At 44.8% G+C, this 12,164-nt stretch overlaps 1 protein-coding gene across 1 annotated transcript in view; it reads left to right on the top strand.

Moving 5' to 3' along the window:
• The first annotated feature begins 8,236 nt into the window (after positions 1-8,236).
• HPS1 (Hermansky-Pudlak syndrome 1) overlaps positions 8,237-12,164 on the top strand; it is a 35,651-nt gene continuing 31,723 nt past the window's right edge. The window contains exon 1 of the mRNA XM_006831462.1: positions 8,237-8,350. Coding sequence (XP_006831525.1) covers positions 8,237-8,350 — 114 coding nt within the window. The remainder of the gene's footprint in view (positions 8,351-12,164) is intronic.

The raw sequence follows: 12,164 nt of genomic DNA, 5'->3' as shown, positions 1-12,164 counted from the left end.
TTGTTCCCTCTTTTGAGCTATGCATCCATAGGTGTAGGTCAAGTTCATCAAATTGTATCAGATTACTCTTTTTTTCCTCTTCTTTCTTCCTCTAGTTGAGCTCTGATCATCCAGTCATTGAAGCCAGGTCAAGCGGGTATTATCTGAAAGTGTGGGTGTTCTTATGCATATGCCCTCTCTTCTTATCAGCTGGATGCTTCACTCTTCACTCCAGTCCTCTGTGGCTATGTCACTGACTCTGGGCCTAGGAGTCCCCAGGTCTTGCCACACTGCTGGCCAACCAGGTCTCGACCCAGTTTCACAGGAGTCTATTAAATGTATTTGGACTTAGCTTGCAGCTTCATTGCTGTTTTTCCCTCACTTTTCCTTATCGGTGACCAACGTGGTCACAGTCAGAACACGTGTCAGAGTCAGAGCACATGTCTGCTCCTGTATTCCCATTGAGTCTCAGTCTTGGAAGGGGATTTGCCCTCAGCGGACCCGACCACTTGCCTTGATGTCTCCTGGATGAGCAATTTGCTTGTTCTTGTAGTAATCAGTCAGACTGCTGTTATTGTTTTGTATTTTTCCTGTAGGTTTTGCTTTCAAGAAGTATCTTCTGTTCTTCTAACTGCTCCAGGCTGGTCTGCTTGTCCTTTCAAGTGGAAATTTCCCACCTCAGAAGATTCTGGATGGAGTTCGGGATTCCACCTATGGTCTTATGTAATGCAAAAGCTCCACAGGAAGCCTCCTTCACTGGGCATGTTGTAGCCCCATTTTAGGTATTCTAGTCAGTTATAAGGAATTCTAGTAGCATAGTAGTTATGAATCGGGTTGCTAACCTCAAGGTCATCAGTTCGAAACTACCAGCTATTCCACAGGAGAAAGATGAGGCTTTCTGCTTCCATAGAGATTTGCGGCCTGGAAAACCTGTGCAGGGTCACTATGAGTCGGAACCAACTCCACGGAACTTAACAACAACAACAACAATCAGTTATAGGCAGAAGATGCCCTTACAAGCTTTCTATGGTGATATTTCTGGCTATTCCTTTTGCTCCCCCTCAAGTGTCTATTTTATAATGGTATGCCAGGGAAACCAAGATTCAAAAGACAGCCAAGCATCTTAATATTATTTCCCCCTTTTTGGAGATAACAGTTATTTTAAAGAAAAAGATTGGCCTCACTTTTGAGAAATTAACTAAACTTGAACTGGCTATAGCAGCTTAGGACATGTAACATAGAATTCAATCAGGCATGCACCTAGTATTCGGGAATTCCATTATATGTCTTTGTCAGGGTGGGGAGTTGTCAAGGGGTGAAGACAATGGAAGTGGGTAGAACAGAAAAGACAGGAAGAAAGAATGAAAAATCAAAATGCCACTAAAGTAGTGGCAGAGAAGAATGAAGAACAAGAAAAAGGATAAATATTTGAGAAAAAATCTAAATAAATATATAATAACACTGTTTCGTGGGATTTAAAATATAGATAGCATTCAAATTCCATTTCAATAACAAACATATCAAAAGCAAGCAAATGGGAAGTATCTTAACATCCTTCCATTTTCCAGGAAGAGGTAAAATCAAGGATGCATTTTTAATCCCTAGGGTAACCACTCAAAGTATGCTAGAGGAGTCTGTTCCTTCTGAGTGAATTGAGGGAGTGGTTGTGGAATCATAACAAAAATATTTAAATTAAAAGAAAGCAAGGAAGAAGAAAAATATAGCAAAGAACAGGCAGAAAAATATAGAAAGCAAATTATAAGATGGCAGATCTAAAGTCAAAACTTCTCAGCAATGTGTGTGTACTGTCTTAGTTTTCCAGCGCTGCTGTAACAGAAATCCCACAAGTGGCTGGCTTTAGGGAGCAGACATTAGTCTCTCAGTTTAGGAGGCTACAAGTGCAAATTCAGAGTGCAGCTCTCCGAGAAGGTTTCTCTCTCTTTGTGGGCTCTGGAGAAAGTCCTGGTGTCTTCTGAACTGTTGCTCCTGGGTGCTGGCTTGTCACATGGCTTGACGTCTCTCTTCCCCCATCTCTTCTCTGCTCTCTTGTTTAATCTCTTTTATATCTCAAAAGAGATTACTCAAATACACCATACACTAAACCTGCCTGATTCATATCACAAAGACAACACATTCCCAAATAGGTTTAATTACAAGCATTATTGCTGTTGTTGGGTTCTGACTCATAGTGACCCCCTATAGGGTTTCTGAGGAGGAGCGGCTAATGAGTTTGAACCACCGACCTTAAGGTTCAAACAGACCTTATAGTCTAGTGCTTATCCTACAGTGCCACACCAGGAGGGCAGGATTTACAACACATATTTGAGGGATGGCAGGTGGTTATAACTCAATCCATTACATTCCAGCCTTTGGTGACCCAAAATTCATGGGTAAAACATAGTCACCTCATCATATCCAGCCAAAAGTCTTAAATCAATTCTAAATCCAAAATCTCATCTTATGAAGCATCTAAATCAAATATAGGTGAGACTTTAGGACTATTCCATCCTAGAGGAAAAGTCTTTATCTGTGAACCTGTGACATCTAGAATACGTGGTATCTGCTGAATCCCATTTGCTACTCATAAAAGTAGGATGTAGAACATTGCGCATGTGTATCCATCTATTCAGGTGTCTACCTGTAGGGCAATGTTGTTGGAGGGTTGTTATAACATATACCAGTATTTACCTCTTCCCTTTACTTCTTGCATTCCTCCCTGTGACTTCCCCATCTTAAGCATTCGTCTGCCAACGTCCCTGTTGTATATTGCCCTCCCCATCCCCCAAGTTAACACGGGTCTACCCCCTAGCCAGTGAATTACTCTCCTTTCCCTTCCACCCCTTTTAGTATGAAGCTCTCTTCTTGACTTTTTACAATACATACAATCTCATACAATATTTGTCCTTTCGTGACTGACTAATTTCACTCAGCATAATGTCCTCCAGGCCCATTCATCCCTGCTATGAAGTGCTTTGCAGATTCATCGTTATTCTTCAACATTGTATGTATGTATCAAAGTTTGTTTATCCATTCTTCCAGTGATGGCATCATTTTGCTATTATGAAGAGTGTGGTGATGAACATGGATGTGCATATAACTATTCTCTTATGTCTCTTATTTCGTGAGGATATACACCAAGTAGAGGGATTGTTGGGTCATATGGGATTGCTATTTCTAAAGTTTTGAGGAAGTACCATATTGTTTTCCTTACTGGTTGTACCATTTTGCAGTCCTACCAGCAGTGTAGGAGGGTCCCAGACTCTCCAAAGCCTTTTGTTGTTTTGGGTTTGGGTTTTTAACTTTACTGTTAATGCTGTGGTGCCCATGATTTTATTGGAAAGCCTCACCAGAAGCATAGGTAGCATTCATGTGCTGCACAAATGTCATCTCTAAGATGATAGAAACTTTCTCTATGGCTCTCCTCACCTCTTCCTGAGGACATCCATAATTCTACCAACAGTCTCTTCAAGGCAGTCTCGGCTTTTACTATTCTAAAAGTCTCTACCCATTTCCCAATTCCGAAACCACTTTCACATTGTAGGTATTTGTTAGAACACTCCCATATTGGATATGGGACTTGTGTCCAGAATACCTAAAGCACTAGGATAAGCACTAGACTGCTAATTGCAAAGTCAGTGGTTCAAAACTATCAGCCACTCCTTGGAAACACCATGCAGGCTTTCTATGAGTCAGAACCGAGTCAATGACACTTAACAATGACACAATTTACAATTCAATAATAAGAAGGCAAATAACCTAATTTTAAAATGGGGATTTTCTTTAGCCATATCTCAAAAGATGATATATGAATGTCCTCCAGAAATCACATGAAGAGAGACTCAGAAACATTAGCCATCCGAGAAATGTAAGTTAAAATCCCAATAAAATAGCACTTCAACCCACTGTTGTTGTTATGTGTGGTGGAGCCGATTCCAACTCACAGTGGCCCTCTATAGGGTTTCCAAGTCCTGGTGTGATGCTATGGGATAATGACCAGAACGCCAGTTGGGTTTGAACCATAAGGTCAGAGGTTCAAATTCACTAGCCTCTCTTCGGATACCCTACAAAGGGTCGCTATGAGTCTGAACAGACTCGATGGCACTTAACAACAACAACATGCGGTTGCAGAGTGGCTGATGGGCTGGAACTGCCAACCTTGTGGTCCGCAGTCCAGCACTTATCCTACAGAGCCACTGCGCTCCCCCCAATGGATTGTTGATTTGTGCCTTTGAGTCAATTCTGACTCACAGTGACCCTGTAGGGGTTCCAAGGCTGTAAATCTCTACACGAGCAGAAAGACCCATCTTTCTCCACTGGAGGGACTGGTAGATTCGAACTGCTGACCTTGCGGTTAGCAGCCCAGCTCCTATGCTATCAGGTCTCCTTTATAAAGAAATTACAGGGTTGGCAATTTGGGGGCAACTGGGCTCTGACTGTAGGGGTCTTCTGACTGTAGGGGTCTCCTCCCCACGAGGCCAGGGAGGCCAGTCATAAGTGGACAGCTGTTCTCACCGCTGCCTCCCCTTCCATCCTACTCTACCCCATATCCCCAACGGCTGGGGCAGCCCAGCTAGTAACTGTAGGGCCTGAGGGTGGAAAGAGCCAGCGTGGGAGCCAGGGGACCTAGCTTCTTAGCCTACATCGGCTCCTTACTACTGTGGACCTATTAGCAAGTTATTGCTTCTCTCTTGGCCTCAGTTTCCTCTTCTGTTAATGCGCCAAAATTGTAAACACGATGTTCCTGGGACCTCTATGGCGAATCCTGTGAGATAAGGCAAGTGGGAAGGTCAGATAGTGCCAGACTTGTGACTATGATGGCTTTGAACGAGAGAGTCCCCCACCCTAGAGGTCTCGATGCCCCCTCATAACAGGAGGACTGTGCCCACAGAACTACAGGATTCAGAGGTCCCTGAGCCTGGGTGCTGAGTAGGAACTGGCGGCACTCAGGGGCGGGACGATGCCAAGCAGGGGCGGGGCTCGAACCTGTGGATCTGAACGACGGCTTTCAGCCCCGCCCCGAGACAGACGGTCACGTGGCGCGGTCACATGGCCTGACCCGGAACCGCTGCAACAGGCTCTAGGAAGGCTGAGTAGTGCTTGGCGGCGACCGGGTACGTGACTCCCCTGGCGCGTCAGAGCGCGGTTGCCCCCTTTGTGAGTGAAGGGGCTTCCTCCCGTATCCTCGAGGCCCGCTCGCAAGTGAGGAAGGGGCCGTAGGGGGTTCCCCAGCGTACCCCCAGCCTGATTGACCCAGGCCACCACTTGTGGCGGGGGCCAGTCCCAACACTTTCCGAGCCAAAGTTTTCTCCATCTGCCTAGGGGTTGGGGTGCCAAGAGCCTAGCCTTTCTCCCAGGGTCCTCCTGAGGCCTGGGGACGGGGGAGTTACAGCCGTGTAATCTGTAGAGTGCGGAGCAAACCGGGGCTGAGGTGGGGAGTCGCGGTGGCGAACTGCAATCTCGCCCGTTGGGGCGAGGCCAAGGCTTCAGGAGGGAACCCCAAGACCAAGCTGCCGGAGGGAAGTGAGGGCCCGAGCTCTTAATGGTGAACTTGGGCGTGTCCCCAGGCTGGCCCACACATCGGAAGCCCCCTTTGACATTGAGTACTTAGTCCCCTTTTTAAGACTAGACATACAGGGAAATCACCAAGTGACATTGGTCAGGTACTTCCTCCAAGAGCCTTTTGAAATATAAGTAAAACTCACATGTCCACTATAAAACTTACTGTTTTCCTAGGAATACTGCATAAAATCAGACTTGGTGGTGTAGCAAGTCCTGGTGATGTTGCAAATGATGCAGAACCCCAGGGAGACATGGCAGCCCTTCCTCTTTGTCAATATTAAAGCATATACTTTTTGGTTTTCTAAGGAGCTCTGGTAGCTTAGTGGTTACGAATTGGGCTGCGAACCACAAGGTCAGCAGTTCAAAACTACCAGCTGTTCCGCGCGAGAAAGATGAGGCTTTCTGCTCCGGTAAAGATTTACAGCCTCGGAAACCCTGTACAGGGTCGCTATGAGTTGGAACCGACTCCACGGCACATAACAATAACAACAATGAAGCTGAAACTTTGTATTGTTCCTGCCTTTTATCCTCAAAATAAGATGGTGCTGGGGGCAGTGTGGTCTGACCTGGTATTTGTAGGAGGGAAGCTGGGATTAGGGGTGACACGATACAGGAAGAGTTTGCTAAGGGTTGTTCTCCCTAGTGACCAATGCCTGTCACTGTAACCCTCTGGGGAAGTGCAGTGCATTTCACAGCAAAAGTCTGAGGCTCAGACAGGTGTAGGTGACTTTGCAAATCAGAAACTAGACCCGGTCTTTAGTGCCCATTGTGTCCCTGTTACTGTTATCCTGCTTCATCTGCTCTTCGTCCTGGGACCTGGCTTCCCCAGAAGCTTAGGATGTGCAGGACTGACTGTCTCATAAAAAGCCCCCTGGGGCAGCTTAGAGTGGGCTTGCTGAGCCAGATCACACCGTGGCTCTGAGAGACCCAAGTGGAGTGAGAGCACTGTGAATTCATGGTTGTGGTCACCTGCTGTGGAAAGCTTCTTAAGTCATTATGGAGGGGGAGGCCTGGTGTCCTCTGACACTCCATAGTGGACAGGCTGCCTGAGGGGCTGAGAGACCTCAAAACCACTCAGCTCTTCCTCAGCTTATCCATCGCCCAGGAACCAGAACACAAACCTCAGCTTGCCCTCCACTCCTCTCCCCTCTGTTTTAAGCCATCGCAGTACCAAGGATGCTGTGCATTCCTCCATAAGCTGGTCATCACGTCTGTCATCTGCAACCCTTTCTGAACCTCTGACTATCCAGAAACTCCATTGCTCTTCTTGCCAAGGTAGGTCAAACTGCCCAATGTAGGGCAGGAAAGGGGTGGTAGCACCCACAGTGAGGCTGTGGGAATAGACCTATGAGGCAGGCAGTGGGCGGAGCACGCCAGGTTCTGTGAGCCCTCACACTCCCATCCCCCTGCCCCAAACCCTTTTTTCTGTCACCTTTGCCTCTCTGCTTACATTCTCTGGATCCAGGTGGTCATTAAGGCTTGCTGAGCCTCTAAGCTTCACCTCTTGAATCAGTCCCTTCCTCTTCATACTCCTGGTCTCATTCCCACACTGAGATGACCAGCCTCCATGACCCTAACCTTGTATATCTCCAACCATCCTATAACATCTCTGCTCACTAGTCGACAAGGACCCCTGCTGTCTGTCAGTCACAGCCTGCCCCTTCCCCTTCTGTCAGGGTGGAGGCCCCAGCTATGTCACTCTCACCTGGGGGAAATATGGCCGCCACTGAGTCAACATCAATTTATGGTGACCTCATGTGTGCCAGAGTACAACTGTGTCCCATAGTGTTCTCATTGGTGACCTCTTGTGTGCCAGAGTAGAACTGTGTCTCATAGGGTTCTCATTGGTGACCTCGTGTGGGCCAGAGTAGAACTGTGTCCCATAGGATTCTCATTGGCTAATTTTTCGAAAGCAGATCACCAGGCCTTTCTTCTGATGTGCCCCTGGGTGGTCTTGAACCTCCAACCTTTCAGTTAGCAGCTGTTCATTAACTATGCACCATCCAGGCATCCTGCTCTCCTGGGAGTGCTCTCAAAATCAAGTTTGGTTCAGAGTCACTTCCAGATCCACCTGCCCTCATCATCTGCCTCACCTTGACAGCCTGCTGCTTTCAACCTCTGCTCTGCCTTAGTGCTTGCCCCTTACTGGAACAGAATTGGCTTAATGGCAATGGATTGAGTGTGGGTTTTAATGCTGAACCATACTCCTGGTTGGCTTTGGGGTTCCTCTTCCAGAGGTGGGTCTTTTCTTATCATGGGAGGCATGTCTCTGGACCCCCCTGCCTAGGGCAGAGGCGCACAGCTGCCTTCCATTCCAGACCAGCCTGTCCCGTCTTCTGAGAGCACGTCCCCCTCGTACTGTACTGTGGTTCTATGCCTCTTTCCCTAGCATGAAGATCCACAAGGCCATGTGTGGCTCTGACCCAGTAGACGAGCAGGATATTCTGGAGGAAAGAGCCCAGGCTGGGCATCAGGCAGCCCAGCTCAGCCACTTTTAGCTGGGCCCATGTCCTGTAAAATGGGGGACCTGAAGATTAGGTGGCCCTCATCAAAGGCCAAGCAGTGAGGCCACCTTCGTACCTTACTGAGTTGTGAGGGTTCAGTGAATGATGACAGGAAGGCCCCAGCTTGGAGCCTGCTGTGCAGCGTGGGGAGATGTGTCTGGGAAGGTGACCATGACCTTGTGTCTCCCTGGCAGATGAAGTGTGTCTTGGTGGCCACCGACAGTGCAGAGATTCTCTTCTACTGGACAGATGAGGAGTTTGAGGAAAATCTCCGGCTGAAGTTCGGGCAGTCAGACAGTGGGGAAGAGGTGAGTACAGGCTGGTGACAGAGCTGGGAGGCTGGGCAGGAGCGGGGCAGCACAGACAAGCAGAAGAAGCCAAGAGGCTGGGGAATCTGTGCTTAGCCCCTCCTGGTGCAGCCCGAGTGACCACCAGGGTCTTATTCCTCACGCTGTTATGCAGCCTGAGTTGGTCTCTTGTCTCTGGGACCATAGTCTCATGAGGACAGGAGAAAGCTGAATCTTCACCACCCACAGAGAACGTGATGGCTTCAGTTTCTCTACCCTAATGTTTTAGTATAAGCCGAACTCATTCATCTTTTTTAGCAGCTTCATTGAGGTATAATGACATACCGTGAACTGTGCGTATTTAAAGTGTACAGTGTGATGCTTTGATATATGTGTGTGTGCGTGTGTATATACACCCCCTGTGAATCCATTAATGAAATGTGAATATCCACTGTCCCCAAAGTTTGTCATCTCTCCTCCTTTCTACCTCCTCCCCACCCAGGTGACCTCTGATCTGCATTTTCTCCCTGTAGGTTAGTTTGCATATTTTAGACTTGATTTAATTTTATTGGGAGGAAGACTAATCTCAGTTTGAAGCAAGTGTGATTTGTGGAACATGTCGTCTTGTTGCTGAGACTATACACAGTGGAACATGCACTTGTTTAACAGTTTCTGTCTATGAACTTACTGCAAGTCGTGCAACTGGTCTCGCCCTCTTTCCTAAAATGTTCTTCCCACATTTCCATTAACTCGCTGTCCCCTCAGTTTCCTATTTAATCTTTCAAGTTGCTGCTGTCAGTTTGGTCCCACATACTTCAAAACCCCAAATCCACTGCCATCACTGTGTCCAGTTCTTAGTGACCCTGTAGGGCAGAACAGAACTGCTCCCTCGAGTCTCAGAGACTCATTCTTTACGGGAGCAGACAGCCTCATCTTTTACCTGAGGAGCAGCTGGTATGTTCCAGCTGCTGACTTTGCAGTTAGCAGTCTAATCGTAACCCATTGTACCACCAGAGCTCCACAAGGGATCACATAGATCTTAAACGAGCGCAAGTTCGTTCAAGTGCCATTAAGTTTGTTCCAACTCACAATGACAAGTGTATAGGGTTTCCAAGGAGCTGCTGGTGGGTTTGAGCCCCCATTAGCAGTTCAGTGCTTACCTACAGCACCACATGAGTCTAGGAAACCTTCTCTGTCCTGTAGGGTGGTTATGAGTTGAAATCAACTTGATGGCACACAGCAACAATATGTGTCTAGTAGAATCTTCCTGTATTTTAATTTTCACATCCTCAGCGACTAGTAGGTTTTGACCATCTTTTCATGTACTTATTTTCCAGGTTTGTATCGTATTGGTGAAGTGTCTGTTCAGATCTGTTACCCATTTGTTATCGGATTGACTTTGTTGTGTTACTTTTACTATTGAGTTTTAAGAATTTCTTCTCTATTCTGGATGCAAGCTCTTTGTCTTATCTGTGCTTTGTAAATTGTTCTTCCACGCTGGGCCTTGTCTTTGCATTCTCTTCGTGGTGTCTTTCAAAGAGCAGAAGCTCAGTCGTGACCAGGTCCAGCTTTTCCTTGTTTTGTTCTCATGGATCATGCCGTAGGTGGTCTAGCTAACAAATCTTTGCCCAATCCAAGGTCACAAAAATGTGTCTCTGGAAGTTCTGTAGTTTTAGGTCAAGTGATCTGTTTTGATTTAATTTTTGTATGTGGTATGAGGTTTGGACCACAGTTCTTTTTTTTTTGCATATGGACACTCAGTTTTAGCACATTAATATTGCAAATCAGGAATAGTTATCATTTTTGGTTATGTCATTTGACTTTTTATTGTGAATTGGGTGAATGTTTACAGCATGGATCAATTTTTCATATGACAGCTCATTGTAAAGGAGTGATTTATTTTTTTTTTTTTTTTGAAATCCCATGGAAGATTTTATGTGCTCCAAACATGCCACTTGCACCAGAATACAGACTTTTCCTTTTTTTTAAGAACTGTTTCCACCCAAATTACAGTTCATTATTTTCCTAAACATGTCTCAAAGAACATGTTTGTATTTCTTTAGAATGTAAAGAAATGTTGTATTTCTTTAGAATATAGAATGTTGTATTTCTTTAGAATATAACAATCTAAAGTTGGAAGATGTAAACCTGGAGGTCTTAGGTCAAAATTCTAACTGAGGTGGAAAAAAACTTGGCATGCTACACCATCACCATATGTTCGACCACATTGCAGGAATAAATATTCGTTGGAACATAAATTAGTTTGCAGCTTTTTTCTTTTTTGGTCTTTTGTTCTCAACTAGGAGCAGGGAAAGATGCTTGAGGTCAATGTAGATTGCAGATTTGAACGTTTATTTATTGCCTGAGCATTTAATCTGCCCTACATTGATGTTTTAAATTTTTTTATAGTTCAATCAATTTTGTATGTTTCAGAAAATTCTTCAGTGTAATTTAATGGCGCTCACTTGAATTGAGTCTTTATTTTGATTTTTTTTTTTAAATGGGAACTTTTGGCATTCAGGCACAGATCAATGAGTATATGGAACTTTCCAAATACTTTTGTAAGGTTTTAAAGGTAAGATAGTAACTTTAAATTTGTGTTTGAGGCAGAAGTAAGACTATATTAACTATCTTAGTTGTCATTTTGGGCGGGTTTTTTTTTCCACCCTTTGAGATAGTTTAATGGATCTATGGTGTCTTCTGAATATTCTTACTAGAATCTAAAATCTATCTAATACTTTCAGAGAATTTTATAAGCATAGTTAACAATTATTATAAATATTTTATTTTGGCTAAGTTCTACTCACTGTGGTTTTAAAACTTTTTTTCATGTAAGTTCTGTGTATTTTAAGCTAAGGGTTTAAAAGACAAGTTGATAAGCATTCAATATTTTAATTATTACAACTATGAAAATTATTTGTTTACAATAACTCTTTAAAAAAAATTCTCTGGCATTGAATTTAGCGGGGATGTCTAGATTTCGTCTCTCATACTTCGGACATACTGTCAGGAGGGACCAGTCCCTGGAGAAAGACATCCTGCTTGGTTAAGTGGTGGGTCAGGGAGAGGAAGGAAGACCCCCAGTGAGATGGACTTCCACAGTGGCAGCAGTAGGCTCAAATGGAGCAATGGTGGTGAGGTTGGCACAGGACGGAGGACTGCTTTGTTTTGTTGTGCATAAGGTTGTTATGAGTAGGTCCGGACTCGACAGCACCAAAAAACAATAATAACTGGCATTGAATCACAATTTTATTTTTCTGAGTATTATTTTTTAAATTGATTGTCATGATTTTTGTAAAGTATTGTTGAGTCAGTTCTGACTAATAGCAACCCTATGCATGGTTTCCAAGGAGCAATTGGTGGATTTGAACCACAGATCCTATACTACTGGCTTTCTGGAGAGTGGAAGATAAAAGAAGATAGGCTTAAAAGCATATGATAGCCTTTAATTGTTTGTACTATATAGATATTAATGAAAACTCTGAGATTTTTTGCTGTCATCATATTCATCCTCTTCTTCAAGGCCCAGTCAACGATTCACTGGAATTTTTTTACTTACTCTCTGGGATAAACACTGGACTGCGAAGCACAAGGCCAGCAGTTTGAGCTCACCAGTTGATCTGAGGGTTTCTGCTTCCACAAAGATTTGCAGCCTTGGAAACCCTGTACAGGGTCATCATGGGTTGGAACCGCTTAATATCAGGAAACAAAGGTGCTTTGCCTATCTTCTGAATGTCTCTTCCTTACTATTCTATTTCCTTAATTCTTCATATATACTATCAGGAGAGACCAGTCCCTGGAGAAGGATATCATGGTTGGTAAAGTAGAGTGACAG

The sequence above is a fragment of the Chrysochloris asiatica genome, unplaced genomic scaffold, assembly GCF_000296735.1.
Source record: "Chrysochloris asiatica unplaced genomic scaffold, ChrAsi1.0 scaffold00003, whole genome shotgun sequence".
In the NCBI taxonomy this organism is placed as follows: Eukaryota; Metazoa; Chordata; class Mammalia; order Afrosoricida; family Chrysochloridae; genus Chrysochloris; species Chrysochloris asiatica.
The sequence above is the reverse complement of the archived record's forward strand: the minus strand, read 5'-3'. Positions and strand labels throughout refer to the sequence as shown.